Source organism: Peromyscus eremicus, chromosome 18 (assembly GCF_949786415.1).
Source record: "Peromyscus eremicus chromosome 18, PerEre_H2_v1, whole genome shotgun sequence".
NCBI lineage: Eukaryota > Metazoa > Chordata > Mammalia > Rodentia > Cricetidae > Peromyscus > Peromyscus eremicus.
Window position 1 is genome coordinate 32612229 of NC_081434.1, and position 20542 is coordinate 32632770.

Consider the following 20542-nt stretch of genomic DNA (forward strand, 5'->3'; position numbering starts at 1 on the left):
ACAAATCCAGTTGACGTGAAATCCATCCTTCAGGTGGTAAATATCATTTCACCTGCTGTATGTTAGGAACCATTCTTAGGAACTTGTGAACAAAAATCAAATGCTTCCTTTCACGCAAAGGAAAGGAAGTGCTAAAACATTCTATTGTGTTTTTCCGTTCTGAAAGTGCTAAAACAAAAGCCACAATAACACAGCAGATTAGCATTATTAGAAAGAACAGATACCACAGGAAAACTAAACCAGGGAGGTGAGGAAACTCCACAGGTGTCGGGAGTGGCAGGAATACAGGCTGCAGCAGTAAGCTGGGAACGGGATAGGAGCAGTCAGTAGGCTTACTGAAGAAGGAACACTTTGGGCAGAACTACAAGAGATTAAGGAGTCAGCCAAAAGAGTTCCAACAAATATTCAAGGCAGATACAGCACCAACGCAGACTTTTGAATCCTACCATTTCACAAACATCAGGAGACCAAAGAGAACAGAGAGATAATGGAGTCCAATCCTAGCAGGCCTGGAGACCAGTAGGGTCTGCCATGCAGAGGGTCTGGGTAAATGAAGGATGCTTTTCCTGAGGCATAAAGATGAATGCAGTTATTCCACTTAATGACTTACTTCATCAAGAGTCCGGAAACGCTCTCGCATTGGAGCTTCTAATTCTTGCTGCATTTGGGCTCTTACCAATTCCAATTTTTGGGGTGTTAATACCTAGTACATAAAGAAATACAAACAACTATAAATACAAAAATGAAGAATTCTCCCTATTTCAAAGTCTCTTCTAAGACAAGTACTAATTACAGACATTTTTACATGGTGGTTAATTTGTATAATCATTAAATACAACTTATCAGGGCTGAGGGAATAGCTTAGCAGTTAAAGCACCTGCCACACAAGCAATGGATGTGGCAGCCTGCCTATAATTCCAGACTCAGAGGTGGAGACAGGATCCTGAGAGCAAGCTGATGAGCAAGACCAGCCTCTATCAGCCAACACTGGGTTTGACCTAGATCTCACCTCAACTGATAAGGGAGAAGAGCAATCGCAGATAATTCTCAACGTCAATCTCAGCCTCCACGTGCACTTGCATATCCATGCACGTGTTCCCACAGGTAAGTAAAACCATGCATACACACAAAACGGGTGAAAGAGAAAAGATAAACACAGCCAACCCCCAAAACAATACTTTAAGAATCTCAATCTTGGTATCAGAGGTGTCAAAAATATGACTAATGAAAAAAAGAAAAACAATGATGATTTTTATACTGGGGGTGGTGGCGCATGCCTTTAATCCCAGCACTTGGGAGGCAGAGGCAGGCGGATCTCTGAGTTCCAGGCCAGCCTGGTCTACAGAGTGAGTTTCAGGACAGCCAGGGCTACACAGAGAAACCCTGTTTCAAAAGAAATACAAGAAAAATCACTGATAACTTTTATGATTGTTAAGAATTAATTTGTCAGCTAAGGCTATCATGCTAGATACAATGACTGATAGTCTATTTTCTAAAAATAAAATCAAGGTGTAGTAATTTGTTATACCAGAGAAAATTCTTCAGATTTATTTTCAATAAGAAGGGGAAATGATGCAATTATATTATAATCTTAAAAATTAAAAGTATAGAGTCCGGGCTGCAGCTGGAGCCAAGTCTGAGTCCGTGGTGCTGTAGTAGGCAGGTCTTCGGTGATGTCCAAGGTTCCTGCTGCCATCGAAGGCTATGCTGATACCTGGGGTCTGGGTCACCACCTGGGGTCATGTGGGTGTTTGAGGGCCACACTGTCCCTGAGTCCATGCTAGTCTGGGTGACCTGTACTGCCAATCAAGGCCATGGTGACATCTGGGCTCCGTCTGCTGAGTACCATGTCTGGGTCCACGGTCCAACCACAGCTGGAGTCTGCATGGATGTCTGTGGCCCATGTAGCCAACAGGGGCCATGAGGATATCAGGAACCTGGGCTACCATCTAGAACCATGTTGGTATCCTTGTATTGAGCCTTTGCTGGACCATACAGATCTGGGTGGCCTATGCTGCCACCGGGGCCATGGGGTCATCTGGGCCTGGGCTGCTGCCAAGGGCCATGTCTGGGTCCATGGCCCTGCTACAGTCACGGTCTGTCACAGTCTGTGGCTCCTATTACCACTGAAGTCCAAGAAGATAGGGCTGCACAGAGTTGGCCCCACTCACCTCTCACTGGCTGCAGCAATAGGAAGAACAGGCCCTGCCTCTCACTTGGGAGAGTGGTTCCTGCACCTTACCTGGGAAGCACAATAGAGCTGACCCTGTTGGCAGGGGGTGCAGGTGAGCCAGCCCTGTGGATTTGAAAGCAGGAGAGCGCCTCCCTCCCCCGTTCCCATGTCATCACCCTCCAGCTAAGCAGGAGGGTGATGACATGGGTGAGGGAAATATGCCCTCCCCTACCCACCTCCTGCCACCTGTGGCAGGCAGGAGAACCAGCCTCTGGGACATGAGAACGGAAGAGCTGGTCCTGCCCCTCACCAACTGCAGCAATTGGGAGAGCAGGTCCTGCACCTCACCTAGGCAAAATAGTAGAGCTGGCTCTGGTGGTGTGAGTGTGGGTGAGGCAGCCTGATGGGGTGAGAGCAGGAGCACTGGTCCAGCTTCTTGCTGTCTGCTGCACTGGGTAAACTAGCTGGGGCAGTGCTGGAGAGCTCGTCCATGTGGCAACAATGAGGGAAAGCTGGCAGGCTGACCAACCCAGCTACCACCCAGACCCAGAACCAGGGCTATGAGTTAGCCCACACCAACATCCACCTCATCTATGAACTGCTGGAGTATGGGAGGCGGTTGAACCTGCAGATCCAAAGCTACAGAATCTCATGATACAGGACAACAACAGGATATCCAAGAAGTCCCAGTGAAGATCCAGTATTGACAGTGTAGCCGAAGCCAGAGGCCTCAAACCAGATCAATGACTCACTGCAATGAAGACTTACAAGTAAAGAAAGCTGTATGGACTGAAGGGTTTACTGTGTGACTCACTGGGCCACATACAGCTTCCATGATGAGAATTTTTTGTTTGTTTTCAGTTTTTGGTTTTAAATTTTGTTTGTTCTGGGGGGAGGTTGCAAGGGCTGAGGGCGGAATCGAGGGGACAGGACAGGGAGATGAGTGGGACCTGGATGCATGATGTGAAATCCAAAGAATCAATGAAAAGTTAAAAAAATTAAAGACATAATTTTTTTAAAGAAAGGCTAATTGTTATTCTGACCAGCAAAACTAATTTTGGCTCTATTCTGTCATACTCTCTTACAGTGCTCACTTCAGTGAATAATTAATATTTATGTAAGCAGCATATGGGCACACTCCTTGTCGCAAAGATTCGTCATTATTTTTCCAACACCTTTCATCACTGACTACCATATAGGAACTACTAAACTACTGTTTCATGAATCAATAAAAGAACAAATGAACAAATGCTGGCTAAAAAATAATATAGCCCGTATTTGCATGAGTTTCTTTGAAAACATGAATAATGTACAATTTTATTCGTTTATTCAATATTCCAGTTGCCTGAAATACTACACACTCTACTGAATGAAAGTCTTCTAAATATAAAACATTACGTAATATATGATCATTTACATCCCATTTTGCTCTGAGTATCTTACATGCAGTAATTTAGCTAATCCCCACAAACCCCACACACTGAAGCATACAAAGACCCTAAACAACTTTCTATAGGTTGCAAAGACTCAAATGAAGCATGCATCTTCCCATAATAAATTCAAATTTGGCTGTGAGAAATAAATCATACACAACTAATAATAAAGTAGGCAAACAAAAGCTATTGAAAAGTAAAAATAAAGAGAAAAGATGTTTTAGACAGAATGAACACACACACACACACACACACACACACACACACACACACACGAGACAAGCTAAAGCTTCAGCACTAACAAGCCAAGCATGCTGCCTCACGTCTATGAGCTCTGTACTCAGGAGATGGAGACAGGAGTGTGTTGAATTCAAGGTCAGTGTGGGCTACATAGAGAGACCGTCAAAAAGAGAGGAGACGAGAGCAGATGGGGAGGGAGAGAAAAAGCATAAAGAATACTACAGCAGTTGGAGTTTAGGAAGTAACGAACAGAACAAAAGCCTTGGAGGGAGAAAGCTGAGGCTATGGGAGGAGAGATCAGGCCCAACTATGGTGTCCGGTCTAGGTGACAGCAAACCAGCTAAGCAGGAGGGTAACGAGAAGGAATAAATTAACAGGATCCTGTTTCCAACAACTTAATCATAAAAGGAGAAAAGCAAGGAAAACCAGGGAAATTAAGGAGTTCAGAACAAAGATGAATAGCTAAAAGGTATTGCAGAATATGAGTTTCAGTGTGGTGAAAATATGACAGTTAGACTTTTAAAAGATTGCTGTCTTGGTCTGTAACAAAGATACTTACTAAGTTAAGACTGAAATAACATGGTCTTACACTAATGTGAAGAAAATGACAAAAAGACTGGAAGGTAAGGTAACAGTTAAAACAAAAGGTCCAAAGACGATAACGGTGCTGAATACATGAGGATACACTACACACCCCTCTATGTTACTGTACATGCTGAAGATTTCCATAATTAAGAGTTAATAAAAAATGAAAGGTTTAAACATAGCCCAAATAATATAATAAAAGCTAGATAGCCAAATTATGAAGAAAAAATTAAATGGCTTTTAAAAATACCATTCAAAAGGTAAATTCCCAAAGGATGAAAAATAGTGAGAGGATCCAGGCCATGGCACACATAGACACAAGCAGAGGCTCATAAACCCGTGCCGAGGAAACATAACTGAGAATTCAAGAACACGAGGACAGAGTCCCAGAGGAGCGTGCACAGAGCTAGGAGATCTGTACAAGGTTTGGACTCATTCAGTACAAGACTGATGAGGACATCTTGTAAGGAAACTACATAAGCCAAGAAAAGAACCACCTGAAAAGATGAGAGATGAGTACTAAGATTTCACACACCCTGTGAATAATCCTGTTTCCAAAAGCCAGAATAAAAACCTTCATTTCACAAATAAATGGATCATCATGTGCGTCTTGTCTCAGCAGTGGGAATAAGCGGCAGACTCCAGGCCTCTCTAACTCCATCCTAAAGCAAAGCCTAGAACCATGAAACTGTCTGCAAGTGACAAGACTGTGGCCAGACCAAAGAGGAGCACAAAAATATCCACCCCCAACCAAGTAAAATGCACAGTGTCCGGCGTCGTCTGACAAAAGTTTCCAAGCATGAGAAGACACAGGACACCGCCTGATACTGAGTAAGTAAAAACAAAAGAAGTGCCAACCTAAAACAGACCCAAAGTCACACAACAAGACAGTAAGACTAAGTTACAAAATTACCCTAACTGTTCAAAAAACTACAGAAAAGATGGAACGTGTTAAAGAGCTAAGAAACACATAAAGAGATAATTATGGAGATGAAATTTATAATTCTGAGTTTAAAAAGATACTGCCTGGTCTAATTTAGAATAGATAATGAAAACATCAATGAACATGACTAAAATGAACACCACAGGAATTCTGAGAAAAAACACCCAGAAAAAAGAAAAAAGACTAAAGTTAGCAGAATCTTAGTAAGTGAGGAGAGAATTTTAAATAATTAGCATTAAAGTATAACTTAGATCTTCAAGAGGTGAAAAAAAATTATAGATAGAACACCCCCAAATTTATTTGATTAAAAACTGTAAGACCAATAAAAACTCAAGACCTATGAAGAAACATGAAGCAAAGGCATCAAAGACATGTAACCAAAACTGTTTAAAGTAGTAAAGAGCTGGCAGGTTTGGGGGGGGCAGGAGGGGGGGGACAACACCAAAGAATGGCAGTGCCTTTGCTACGTGAAACACAAGTGAAACACTGATAAACACTAAACTAAACTAAACTAAAAATATCTTTAAGGAAATAGAGGGGGAAACTGTCAACTGAGAATTCAATATTCAGTGAAAATACTTTTACAAAACAAACTTTTCAAACACATAAAAGCTGGAAAAAAATCACAACAGCAGATCTACATTACAATAAACGATTTTTTTAAAGGCCTTGGGAACAGGAAAACTGTTCATAAGTGTGTATTAGGCAGAAATATGGATTGGGAAAGGAAACGAGGAATAATGTAGCAGTTATGTATAAATAAAAAAAAAGAAGTCACTGTCCCTTAATAGTTCTGAAATCCAGTAGCTAAGCGCTAGGACTTCCACTGACTCGGTTTCAAAGCCTCTGTGGCTCAAGGCTCAGCTTTCTGGGCTCTTGGTTTTTGGTTTGTTTTGTTTTAATTTGGTTTGGTTTTTGGAGACAGGGTTTCTCTGTGTAACAGTTCTGGCTGTCCTGGACTTGCTTTGTAGACCAGGCTGGCCTCGAACTCTGCCTCCCTAGTGCTGGGATTAAAGGCATGGGCCACCACCGCCTGGCAGGCTCTTGGTTTTTGTCTGAGGCTGTCCTTTCTTCTTCATGAAAGGGAGCATGCATCTGCAACCCACTAGGTTTAAAGGCCTTCTTTCTGCCAGTAGAGATTCTGTGGATCCAAAAGCCTCTGTTACTTTGTACTTCCTAAGTCCATCTCAGTCCAAGCAGCAGACCGTCTCCCAAGTAAATGTCTCAAAATCATAGTGGGTCTTGTGGGAATTTCTGAGGCTTTCACCCCACTAAACAAAGCCTACATGTGCAGACCTTTTTATATAATCCTATTTGTATTTTTATGCTTTGCCCGAGACAGCTAAGATAACTTCAAACTTCTCAGAGACCCTCTGGTCGAGGAAAAAAAGAAGAAATCTATGCTCTCTTGACAAGACCTTGATGTGATTCTTTTGTTCTTTTGCCCAATCTGAGATCTTGAGATGTGGTGGCAATTGGTCTTTATACAACGGTTTCAATACATATTTCTGCTGTGTAGCATTCTTATCATTTGGAAAGGCAGAACACTCTTCTGAAAAGTACCCAGTCTGTTTTCTTTTGTTCAAGAGCTCTCCCTTCAACTAATCTCTTCTGTTTCACACTTTACTAGAGGCAACAGAAAACAAGTGGCGCAATCTAGGTTTTACTTTTAAATCTTTGTATATTGGAGGGGGGAGTGTAATGTACACTGTTGTGAGGTATATGCGCATGTGTGCAAGTACACATGTATGCACATGTGTGGAGGTCATGGGTCATGTGTCTTCCTTAATCTCTTCCCAACCTTTTATTTTTTTTAAGACAATCTTATGAAGACCATTCAGGCCTTCCTAAACTGCTTTAAACTTTATGGTGATCCTCATAATTCTTATCTTTACCAACTGCTTTCCAGTTCTAAACTACTCCAGTGTCTGAAGCATTTGTTACACTTGTAGCCAATTTTCAAGTACCAGAACCCAAGTAACAAAATGGTCTTAAATTAAAAGACCTAAATTACATTACCTGTATTATCTTACAATATTTATGGATTAGGGCAGTGGTTCTCACCCTTCCTAACACTGCGACCCTTTAACACAGTTCCTCATGTTGCGGTGACCCCCCAACAATACAATTATTTTCACTGCTACTTCATAACTATAATTTTGCTACTGTTATGAACTGTAATGTAAACACCTGTGTTTTCCAATGGTCTTAGATGACCCCTGTGATAGGGTCATTCGACACACACCCCCAAAGGGGTCACAACCCACAGGTTGAGAACCACTGGGTTAGGATACCGGACACAGCTGACTTTACGTTCTCTATTTCATGTCAAGTGAATGCAGCTAAGGCAGTAATCTTGCCTGCGACCAGGAGTTCTCTCCTAGCTCACTAGCTACACTAGTAGAGTTCAGCTCTCATGCTGATAGGACTATGGCCTTCAGCTCTTGGGAACCGCCCATCATCTGTCACTCTCCTATCTTCATACAGGAGTTTACTTCCTCAGAGTCATCAGGAGAACTTCTTTGCTATTCTCCACCCTTACAGGCTTTTTAAAAAGGCATCTGACCAGTAAGATGTACTACTGATTAAAGCCCATAAAAAAAATCTGAGATTCAAACACTCCAATGCTGTAGTTTTTTTGTACCGTATCAGTCCTCAGAAACTTCCAGATTTTGAAGCATTTTGGACTTCAGATTTTCAGATTAGAAGTGTCAATCACTGAAGCCTGAAATACTCCAATAGCTGAAAAATTCAATTATCCGAATACTTCTGCTTCCACACCCTTCACATAAGGAATACTTAACTTGTAACAACAGCCTAAAGGTACAGATCACTTAAGTGTTATACATCAAAGCACTAACATTTCCTTCGCAACGTCTCATTTCATCTCTACAATTACCCTATGAGGCAGGCACTTTTACTCCTGTTGACTACTGATGCAGAAATGTGCTTTAAATAAATGTTTTTTGTAGCTTTGCCTATGAAAGCCAGTAGAGCAGTCAATGCTACATAGGCATTTCTTCCTGTTAGATAAAAGATGTACATTTCTAAAAATCATCTTTCATAATCCTCCACTTGAATATTTCTTGTAGATGCTGCTCAATTTACTGAAGTTTTCTTAACATAATTTGTGTAAATTAAAAACAAACATTAAAGCAAATAGCTAAATCAAACCTCCCTCTCCTCCTCTTGTGTATTTCTTTAGCTTATTTTTAATTGTGTGTGTGTGTGTGTGTGTGTGTGTGTGTGTGTGTGTGTGTGTGTGTAGTACGTATATGTTGAGTGCTGGTGCCCACAGTGTGTAGAGGTGGAGTTATAGGCAGCTGTGAGCTAGACATGGGTGCTAGGCATCAAGCTAAGGTCCTCTACCTCTACAAAAGCAGTAAATACAGTAGCCAGTCCATTTTTAAGATATGTGTGTGTGTGTGTGTGTGTGTGTGTGTGTATCAGATAAATATCACAATAAAACGAGGCATATTAGTAAGACACAAATTTTCCTAGAAGAATTACATTTGTCCGCAAACACTGGCAATCTATAATACCCAAGATTTTTTGGAATGTTATAACATACAAGGAATACACAAATAAGATCACAGGAAGAACAGGACTTCACTTCAATATGAGGAAGAAAATATTTGACATATACTAATCTGTAAATAACAATGTATTACTTTTTAAAGTTAACTAGGGACTGGAGAGATGGCTCAGTGGTTGAGAGCACTGGCTACTCTTCCAGAGGACCTGGGTTTGATTCGCAGGATCCATATCCCAGCTCACAAGCTTCTGTAACTCCAGTTCCAGGGGATCCGTCCTAGTTAAGGTTTCTATTGCTGTGATGAAAGACCAGGAGCAAAAGCAAGTTGAAGAGGAAAGGGTTCATTGGCTTACACTTCTAAGTCACCACTCATCATCAAAGGAAGTCAGGACAGGACTGGAGCTGAGGCAGAGGTCATGGAGAGGTGCTGTTTACTGTCTTACTCAGCCTGATTTCTTACAGAACCCAGGACCACCAGCCCAGGGATGGAAGGAACCCCCCACAGCAGGCTGGGCCTTAATCACTAATTAAGGAAATGCCCTACAGGCTTGCCTACAGCCTGCTCTTCTGGAGGCATGTTCTTAATTGAGGTTCCCTCCTCTCAAATGACTTCAGCGTGGGTCAAGCTGACTTAAAACTGACCCAGCATAGGATCCCACACCTTCTTCTGGCCTCCATAGGCACCAGACACACATGTGATGCACAGACTTACATTCAGGCAAAGCACCTAATACATAAAATAAAAACAATATTAAAATTTAAGTTAATCAGGTGGCTCGGCCCTGCCTGTAATTCCAGATACAGAAGAGGCCGAAGCAGAGGGCAATCTAGCTCCAGAGCAGCCTGCCAGCCCTGGACACCCCATCTCAGAGCACAAGTTGACGAGGTTTCTCTAGTACTAAAGCACTGAAGCCCTGTATAAAATCTGCTCTACAAGTAAGGTCTATTTTAGATGCTATCTTAGTTTCCTAGGCATGGAAGAAAATTAAAACCTGGGTAGCTACAAACAACAGAAAATTTACTGTTTCAGAATGGGGGGGGGGGCGCAGCTTGAAGTCTAAAATCAGGGTATTAGCAAGGCAACGATCCCTTTGACACCTACAATGATCTTTCCGTGCCTTTTCCTGGGCTCTGCTGTGTTACTGTGCAGATGCCTCCATCATCACACAGCAGTCGCTACCATCCCATGTCATCACAGAGGCAGTCTCCATTGCCCCATGTCCCTCTTGCACCTCATCTCTTTTCTTATAAAAACGTCAGGAATACTGGGTTAAAGGCTCACCATATTCCAGTGTGATCTCATCAACAATAATGCCTGCAATAACCCTTATCTTCAAATAAAACCATATACTGAAGGATTAGGACTTCAACCTATCTTTTTGAGGAATACAACAGAACCTGTAACAGATATGAAAGAAAACTAGACAGCTTTGAAGATATTGATACTCTAGGAATATATGAGAAAGAAATCCAGCATTATGTATTAACAGAACAATAAACTTGATTAATTAATTATTCCATTCATTCATGACATTCATCTGCTAGGCATCAGACATATTGAAAACAAGTTCCTGCCTTCAATCAGAATGAAAATGCCATCATTTATGATTATCTACCATATGCCAAGTACTTACTAAAAATATATATTATTTCCTTAGGTCTTACAACAAACAACACATTAGGTAGAAACTTTTATTACCTTTACCGCATGAGAAAGATAAGGTACAGTAACACAGTTACTTGATGAAGGTCATCATTGACCCTTTTAACTATAAAGGTCCTTTTTAGTAACCAATTCTTTGTCTTGCAATCTATTTTATGTGATGCCAATACAGCCACTTCAGCCTTAAGCTTCTTCTTGTATATGCTTACAACAACAAACATACATTTAGATTTTACTCTTAAGGAACAGATTCAATGAGCAATGTCTAAAGAGTATCTTAAATGCCTCAAGTTCAACATTGCTTCCATTCAGGGCTACATAGAGAAACCTTGTCTCAAAAAACAAAACAAAACAAAATTGAAACAAACAAAAAAATTGCTTCCATTTATATAAGCCTCTCATTTTTTGTAAAAACAAATTATAATCCACTAATTCTGAAAGCAGAAAACTTCATACATATAGTAAAAACATTGCTAGTTGTTACATACAACAGTCTCAAATAAGAGCTGAGGTGTTTTAGACAATGCTCTTTGGTACTGGATGGCATGATGGGATGCACCGTGAAAACACTCTAATTGTGTGTTCGGAACCAAGACTGCAGTAAAGCCATGCAATGGAGCACAGGTAAGTGCTGCCGGAAACACCTCAGATTCATTAGGGTTCCACTTTCAATCAATGTTTGGAAGTTGCCATTTTTTTCATAACCCCTACCTTACTTACGCAATTTAATATGAGGTTGGGGCCTACAGTTTAAGAAGTTGTATAAAATATATGAAAGACTGGATTATATATCAACTGCAGATACAGCAAACTAACTATTAGCAACATAGAAAAAAACAAATTTACCAAAACTCCTTATTTCCATTAATCTTACCAAAACCACTTATTTCCACTAACTACATGACTAATTTTATATAAATTCAAATAAACTTCCTCACCTGCCGCTTCATTTCTTCCAGGTCTTTAATTTTCTCCATTAATTCCGCTCTTAACTCTTCAAGGAGCAGTTGGAATTTTTCCTGGTTAGTTTGCTTTTCATGCAACACACGCTTAAGTTCATTTTGTGATTTTACATATTCTTCCTGCAACCTGATTTTTTAAAAAGATTCAATTTGAAATGCATATTTTACATTCAAATTCACTGCTTTATATAAAGCAAACCAATAATACAGAAAAACAAGATTGATATGACATTCCATTAAACTTGTAATAATTTTTTCTTTGCAAACTTTTATCTAATTATTAACACTGTAATTTCTGAAAGCAATTTTAAAACACACATTTAACTACCTGGATATATTTATTGTTAAATATTGTTCATGTGTGTCTTGCTACTTTCAAATAATACTACATTCACAACCCACTTAATACCATAGATCTGAACAAAGTAATTTATTTTTACTATATTGTATTAACTAAATATACTGTAAAATAACAAAAATATACCACATGTTCCAGAGCAAACATTCAGCCAATACAACTCCACTAACAATTTTTTAAGCAGCCACCTCCCCCTCGCCCCCAATACTTTATCTCAAAATTTAAGTAATTTACCTTTTGTGTTCAATTTTCAGAGCCTGATAATTATGTTTATGATGTTCACATCGTACCCTTTCATCAATTAACATATTTTGGAACTCAGGTTCAGGATTCAGCCTACTGTCTCCACCAGGAGGAAATACACTAGGAAACGTGTCCATCTTTGTAAGGCAACTGACAACCATGAAAAGAAGACGCTGAGGCTTTTGTTTTGTTTTAGTTTTCTTTCAGGAGTATTTCCAACTTCTTTCTTGCTATGGCAGAATCCCAGGAGACCAAATCATGCCTGCATAGAGAATGCACATAATTAATACTCAGTAACCTAAACAGCCTTTGGTTTTACATAACTGTTAACAATTATTTTCCTTTTTTATTTTTAAAGTTCAGTTTTTAGATTTCTACCTACTCATAAAACAAATGTAAAAACAAAGCTGAATCATAGGTTCATACTTGTCCTTTACTTCCATGAAGAAACTCTGTAACTATCAAGCTTGCACCTAAAATACTAGTCCTATAACAAGGTGTCCATATTTGTAAGGCAACTGACAACCATGGAAAGAACAAGTCGCGGGTTTCGTTTTTAGTTTTCTGTCAGGAGTATTTCCAACTCTTCCTTGCTAAGGCAAGGAAACCAGAAGTATGAATTTTTCCAGTTTAAGTCATCTTTGATTCACTAACTAAGCTATTTCTCAAAGTTACTGTGGGGAACTTTCAAGAGTGGATCCTAGTATAGAATACATATTCCAATAATTAGGGGAAAATTATATAGAACTTGGTAAGTATCTGGAGAAAAATAACATCTTCACAAAGATGACCTCCAGTAGTAATTATGTCTGTGAGTCATGCTGCAAACGGTCTTCTGACACACAGCACTTAGGAGGCAGATTCAAACAAGAAATCAATTAGCACACAAATATTGAGCGTTTCCTGTGATATCTACTATGCTAAGAACGGAAAAGAAGATCACTATGCCTACCCCAAAATACTGACCCAGCATTAATTACTGCAGTAACTAAATGTTTATTGCATATACAAGTTAAAGATGGGAAAATGTTTTGTTATAAGAAAATAAAATGAATTCAAATCGTTCTTTCCCTATAACATCATTAACCTTTTTCCAGACCACTATATATACATATATTTTCCCTTCTATTACAACAATGGATCTTTGGCTTATGGAAAACATTCTTGCTTGAATATAATCTCTGCTAAATTACTATCATGTCTACACATATATACACATGCATATATACAAATACACACACCTATAAACTGAAATTGGATTGCCTAGGTATCCTTTGAAACTATACAGAAGTGTGAATGGGAGGGGTGTGGGAGACCAGCTCCCACTTTTCCCCCAGGGTACTCTTAAGGAGAGAGGAATAAAAGATTTAGATAGAAATATAGAGGGGAGAGAGGCAAAGAGAAACATAGGATAGCCTCGGGAGGGCCTGGATCCTAATCCACTGGCCCCTTCTGTCTCTTCTAAAGGGCTTTTTAAGGAATACCAAGGAGTGAAACAAAATGCCAGCACAGCCAAGTGCAGACCCTTCCAATCACCTGGTAACCACGCACGTGGTCAAGCCATCCTCTAATGCAGCTCCTTGGTGAAGCAAGCTCAGATCTCCCTAGGAACCTTTGTGGGCCTCCAGAGGTGGGTCCTTTAAGGACCTTTTCCCCCTTACTCTTAACTCACTCTAATCCTCATTTTAAACATGGTTCGACTGACCATATCAATACATTCAGAGATTTCAACTTCCTGGACTTTCGGGGAAAGGGTGCAAGAAACTCATCCTGGCTTACATCTTATAGAGAACCTCTAGACACTGCACACGGCTGCCACACTGCCAACCAGAAGGGAAAAACAGCTTAGAGCAGGGTCCTGATTTCCAGCTGCATTTAAGAGGCTCACCCTAACAAGCAGAAAAGCTGAACAATGTAAAAAAAATCAAAAAGTCTTCTTGTATCCAAAAAGGAGATGAGGTCACAAGGTAAACCACACCCACGAAAGTGGAGAAGCCAATACGAAAATTTAAGAATAACAGTATACTAGAGCAGGAAAGGGTAAGCAGGAATGTTTCCAGGCAAGGAGAGCAGACTGAAGTGTAATAACCAACTGGGAAAAGCTAGATAAAGGCAGCTCTCAGAGTTAAAACTCCAGGACCCAGTTTTAGGGGTTTCTCATACTTTTCGGAGTTTTACCTCCTAGAACCAACCAGGTTCTCGAAATGAATACTAGAGAAAAATCTTCTTATGACAAAGAAAAGGGACACAGAAGCACTCTGAAGTAGACAGGGGCATTCTAACCTTCTTAACAAAGGAAATGTGTGTAATGTACAGCCCAGTCTGCTGTGGTGCTAACAGAACCTTCTACCTCACACAAGAAAAGCACTAAAATCTAGCACCCTCCATTCACCCCCTCCCATAAAAGAGGAGTGCAGGGAGACTGAATGCCACTGGCAAAGGTTCTAGCTCAGGCCTACAGTTCACCAAAAGTCTGAGATTAATCATGACCTATAGAACGCTTCCCTTCCCCCATCCTTATAAAAAGTATATAACATAAGACGCTTATAATAATAAAGTAATGCTTATATCATTGTAATATTTACTTACATAGAAGTATGTGTTTATATATACATATACTAATAGAAATATGCATTTGTGTACATGTATATAGGTTCACTTACTGAATATAATGGATATTATACATCACTTCATTCAACTACACAACCTAACAGTCTTCTCGAGTTTACATGGTACATTTATTAAAAACCACATTCTGGCTGGGCATAGTGGCTCACACCTTTAACTCCAGCACTCAGGAGGCAAAAGCAGGAGGATATCTGTGAGTTCAAGACCACCCTGGTCTACATAGTGAATTCCAAGACAACCAAGGCTATATGGAGAGGCCCTGCACCCCCCACCAGAGAAAGAGTGGGGGAGGGAGGGAGGGAGGGATAGAGGGAGGGAGGGAGGAAGGAAAAGAAAAGAGAAAGGAATCACATTCTAGCACAAAACCACAATAAATTAAAGAGAACAGTAATCATACAGTATTGGTCATCGTGTGTGTGTGTGTGTGTGTGTGTGTGTGTGTGTGTGTGTGTGTGTGTGTCCCCGCAGGAGCTGAGAACCAAACCCAGGGCCTTGCGTGCTCTACCCCAACCCCCAGTATTGGTTCTTAACCTTGAAGGAATTATACAAATAATCAGTAAGAGCTGAGTGGTGGTGATGGTGCATGCCTTTGATCCTAGTACTTGGAAAGCAGATGCAGGCAAATCTCAGCTTGGGCTACAGAGAGAGTTCCAGACAGCCAGGGCTACACAGAGAAACCCTGTCTTGAATAACCAAAAAATGAACCAATAGTCAACAAGCCAAAGATAGATGGAAAAACTGAAAATGCTTGGAAGTTAAGCACACTTCTAAATAATACCTAAGAAAAGAAGGAAACTCTTCTTACTGGTGGGAAGGAAAACTAGTACAGCCACTTTGGAAGATAGTTTGGCAGTTCTTACAAAGTTAAACATACTCTTACTATAGAACTACTGATCCTATTCCATGGTATTTAGTTAAATGATTTAAAATGTGTCCATATTTTTAAAAACCTCCACATACATCTTAATAGCAGCTTAACTCCTAATTGTCCTGTAGTGGATAGCTGTTCTGTCTAAGACCTTGTGAACACTGCCTCTAGAGATGTAGAAGGTAACTGTCCATCTACCTATGACCTTGAAGAACCTGCCCCTGGGGCATGGCTCGGGGCTACCTTAAGACCTGAGACACACTAGGCTGCTCTCTTCTCTTGCTTATGGGCTAGATGGTGAAGACTGTCTCAGCAGCAGAACAGCGTTGGGCTGTATCTAAGCTTTCCAGGACCCTGCACTAAATCTCCCACGCTGTAGTAAGTTTGCTACACTAATAAATTCCTTCCCCCTTTAAGCAGACTCCATGGATTTCTCCCATTAATGTTCTTCCATGAATGAATGGATTAAAGGTAGCTTAGACACAATGGAATATTCAGCACTAATAAAGAATAAGCTGTCAAGCTATGAGGAAAAATGGAGAAAGCATAAGTACATATTGTTAAGTGAAGGAAGCCAGTCTGAAAAGACTATCTGTAAGGTTCCAGTTATTTCACATTCAGGGATGGGGCCATGGAGACAGTAAAATGATGAGTTGTTGTCAAGGGGTAGAAAGGATTGAGGGAAAGGGCGATGCAGAAGCTGTTTAAAGCAGTGAAACTTTTCTGTGGATACTATAATGGCGGATAGGTGCTTATAAACAATTGTCCAAACCTACAGAACATTGAGACAAGTATGAAGCTTATGTAAATTTGGAACTTTGGTTATAATAATGTAGGCTCATTAGTTGTACTGCCAATAGGAAAGTTGTACATATAGGGAGATGTGGTATATAGAAACCCTCTGTACTTTTAATTAGTTTTACTATTCACCAAAATCATCTCTAAAATATAGTCTAGTGAGCTGGGCATAGTTGCACATGCCTTTAACCCAGGTACTCAGGAGGCAGAGGCAGGCAGATCTTTGTGAGTTTGAGGCCAACCTGATTAAAATAAGTTCCAGGACAGCCAAGGCTACATAGTGAGACCTTGCCTCTAAATAAATAGTTAAATCATTTTTGAAGACAGCTTAGGTGGGGGACTAGGAATACCTGACACAAACCATGCATAGCTTAGGAGCCTAAAATATTCTTATCGCTTAACTCTTCGTAATAAAGATCCTCCAAATTCTTCTCTAGTATGACCATTAAAATGCTACATGGAATCGGGTGGTAGTGGTGCACACCTTGCACTCAGGAGGCAGAGGCAGGCAGATCTCTGTGAGTTCAAGGCCAGCCTGGTCTACAGAGTGAAATCCAGGATAGGCACCTGTAGCTGAAGTTTTCTCCAGTCCAGCCTGGCCCATGGTCAGGACAAATCTCTCTCACCCGCCAGTCCCGAAGCTGCTCAGACCCAACCGAGTAAACACCCGGAGACTTACATTGCCTACAAACCGTATGGCCATGGCAGGCTTCTTGTTATCTAGTTCTTACATCTTAAATTAACCCATTTCTATAAATCTATACCTTGCCACATGGCTCGTGGCTTACCAGTATCTTACATGTTGGTACTCCTGGCAGCGTCTCCTGACTCAGCCTTCCACTTCCCAGAATTCTCCTCTCTCCTTGTCCCGCCTATACTTCCTGCCTGGCTACTGGCCAATCATTGTTTTATTTATTAACCATCAGAGCAACACATTTAACATACAGAACATTCCACAGCAGGCACCAAAACTACACAGAGGAACCCTGTCTAGAAAAAACCAATAATAGTAATTATAGTAAGTCTCTGTGTGGTTATTTGGGAGAGGGCTGGAGGGATACAGAAAAGTCCACCTACACATCAGTAATTGTACTAACATATGCAGAATACATGTCTCAAACAAAAACAAATTTAAAAGAAAAATCATAACTTAACCATATGTATCTCCACAAGACCTCTTTGTTTAAACATAAGAGCAAGAAATGTTGGAAGGAAAAGGGGAGAAAGATATTGCAAGCATTAATCAAAAGATAGATGGTAAATCTGTGCTATCAGATAAAGTCAATCTTTAAGTTCCCTCCAAACAAACGAGGGACATCCATAATGATAAAGGTTAAAGGCAGAGGTGGTTGTTTTAAATTTATATACACTTACTATGGCTCCTAAATACATATGCAGACTTGTCAGAGCTATAAAAAAAAAACAGACAAATTTATAATCATAGGGAGAAAATGTAACCACAATTCCTAGTGAATAACAGAATAAGCACATTTGGTGGAATGTGTTCTGTTTGGAAGGGGAAACATAAGAATGGTTATTATGTGCATATGTATAATTTTATATTTTAAAAAACTAACAAATTCTTTTCTAAGGTAGTTGTACCATTTTCCATTCAATGAACAACATATGAGAGCGAGTTCTGCTTCCTTACATTTTTTTGCCAACAGTTGGGGCTGCAAATCTAATTTTAGCCATTTTAGGGAGTATAAAATGATACCTCATTGTAGTTTTAATCTGCAGTTCCTTTAAGCACTTTTTTACATATTTAATAGCCTATAATAGATCTTTTAAATCTGTGAAAGGATCTTTGTTTTAAGAACAATCAAAGTAAAAAGTAAATGGCAAAATAAGAGCTACCCGAGTATATTTTAGGGGTAAAAGCTCAAATTTAAAATTTCTCAGTATACCAACCACTTACATAAGCACATACTTCCCCATTTGTAAATACTAACTTCATTTCCTAGAATGCCTTTCCCATCACTCTACATCTGATTTGGTGAATTCTTACTCAATGTTCAAAACACTGTCAAAGCAGTAAAGCAAATCAATAATCCCAGCACACAGGAGGCTGAGGCAGGAACATCATCACCATCACCCTTGAGTCCAGTTCGGAGATCAGCATAAGCCACACATTGAGACTGCCTCCAAATAGAAACCAAACACAAAAGCTCAACAATGCATTACTTCCTCAATGAAGCACTAACTCTACCAAACATATTTAATTAATTTTCTCTAAGCTAGCTGTGGTGGTTTGAAAGAAAAATGGACCCCAAAGGAATTGGCACTATTAGGAAGCATGGCCTCGATGGAGGAAGTGTGTCACTGTGGGCGTGGGCTTTGAGGTCTCTTTTGCTCAAGCTTCCCTCAGTGTAACTGTCAGTTTACTTCCTGTTGCCTGCAAGATGTAGCACTCTCAGCTCCAGCACATCTGCCTGCACACAGCCATGCTCCTCGTCATGATGATAATGACTGAACCTCTGAAACTGTAAGTGGGCTACCCCAACTAAATGTTTTCTTTATAAGTGTTGCCATGGTTATGGTGTCTCTTCACAGCAATAAAAACCCTAACTATGACAGAAGTCGGTACCAGGGATTGGGATATTGCTGTGATAGGCCTGATCATGTGTATGTTTGTTGGAATTGGACTTTGGTACTTTGGGTTAGGAAAGCAGTGGAATGCTTTAAGCACTGCTTAATGGGCATACTAGTAGGAGCATGGAAGACAATGGTGCTAAGAATTATTTGAACTATGGTGAGCTCACTCAAGAGATTTCAGAGGAGAATAATTATATGTTGCCTAGTATGTGTTAGAATTCCTAGCTACTCTGCCATGGCCCACATGCACTGGCAAGATGCTTAGTCATCCCAAGGCCTTACGTCCTATGTAGTCCATGCACTGTATGATCACATAACTTGCATGCAGTGAGATCACATAATCTATGCACATGCGTGGCATAGCTACGTAAGCCCATATGTGCATGTGTGGGGGTGGGGGTGGGGAGATGGGTCTATAAAAGCGGGCTCCACTTACCCCTCCCCCTCTTCTTGCACTATCTTTCCACAGGCCTAAGTATCCCGTTCTGTTCCTGTCTCTTAATAAACTCTTACAGTAAGTTTTGTTGTGCCTTGTGGCTTTTCTCGCACGGTAAACAGCGCCACTTAATGAATAACATTGTGATGCTTAATAAATAACAACATGCTCTTGTGATATTCTAATGAAGAAAGTGGTTGCCTTTTGCCCGTCCAAAGAGTCTGTTTGAGGCTAACGTGAATTGTTTTGGATTAATTTCCTTGTCAGAAGAAAACTCAAAACAGCCTACATACATTGTTGTGTGGTTACTAGTGTTCATGCTTATGAAGATTTATAATGATAGGGAACAAGCTGATCAAAGTAAATTACAAAATGAAAATTTTGAGAAAAAGAACACCAGGAAGTGGGATAGAGCTAAACTCTGGGTCCAAGGAGATAAGCTAAGAGATGGAATAAAGGAGTGGTGACCTTCAGAACAAGATCCCACCAGCTAAATTTGGAAAGCAACTAAAGAAAAGCTTAGAGCTGGGTGTGGTGGGGCACACCTTTAATCCCAGCACTAGAAGGCAGAGTCTGAGTCAGATCTCTGAGTCTAAGGCCAGCTTGGTCTACAGAGTAAGTTTCAGGACAGCCAAGCTTACGCAGTGAAAAGACAGAAAGCTGTTGAAGATGTAACTGAATGAGGGGGCCATATTCCAGTCTCAACAAGCAACAGAACTTGGCAGCTTTGGCCACATGGTTCTGGCTTCAAAGATAGAAGAAATGGGTTATGGAATTTGCCTCCATACCTAAAGACAGCCACCGAGGCCAGGCATGTGTCAGGGGTGTCCCTAAATAGAGGCCCTGAACAGAGCCTAATAGAGAGGCCATTGTGTGAAGCTGTAAAGTTGAAGGCTGGATTGATTTGGAGAACCCAAGATTTTGGAGATGTCAGAGTCATGGGATACCCATTGAGGATGCCCATGCTAACAGGGAGTGGAACCAGCCCAAGAAAAAGAAGTGTGTTGCAGTCAACAAATCTGAAAGGAGTTGGAGAGCTGAAGAACATTTTGACATCAGTCATGGAGCTTCAGAGTTTGATG

At 40.5% G+C, this 20542-nt stretch overlaps 1 protein-coding gene across 2 annotated transcripts in view; it reads right to left on the minus strand.

The window, feature by feature from the left end:
- Positions 1-20542, minus strand: part of Cep83 (centrosomal protein 83) — a 112239-nt gene that overhangs the window by 62550 nt on the left and 29147 nt on the right. For both annotated transcript variants that reach the window (XM_059245203.1, XM_059245204.1), the window contains exons 2-4: positions 12127-12397; positions 11511-11661; positions 611-703 (exon numbers count right to left, since the gene is read on the minus strand). In XM_059245203.1, the coding sequence (XP_059101186.1) occupies positions 611-703; positions 11511-11661; positions 12127-12296 (414 nt within the window). In that variant the 5' untranslated portion in view covers positions 12297-12397. The remainder of the gene's footprint in view (positions 1-610; positions 704-11510; positions 11662-12126; positions 12398-20542) is intronic.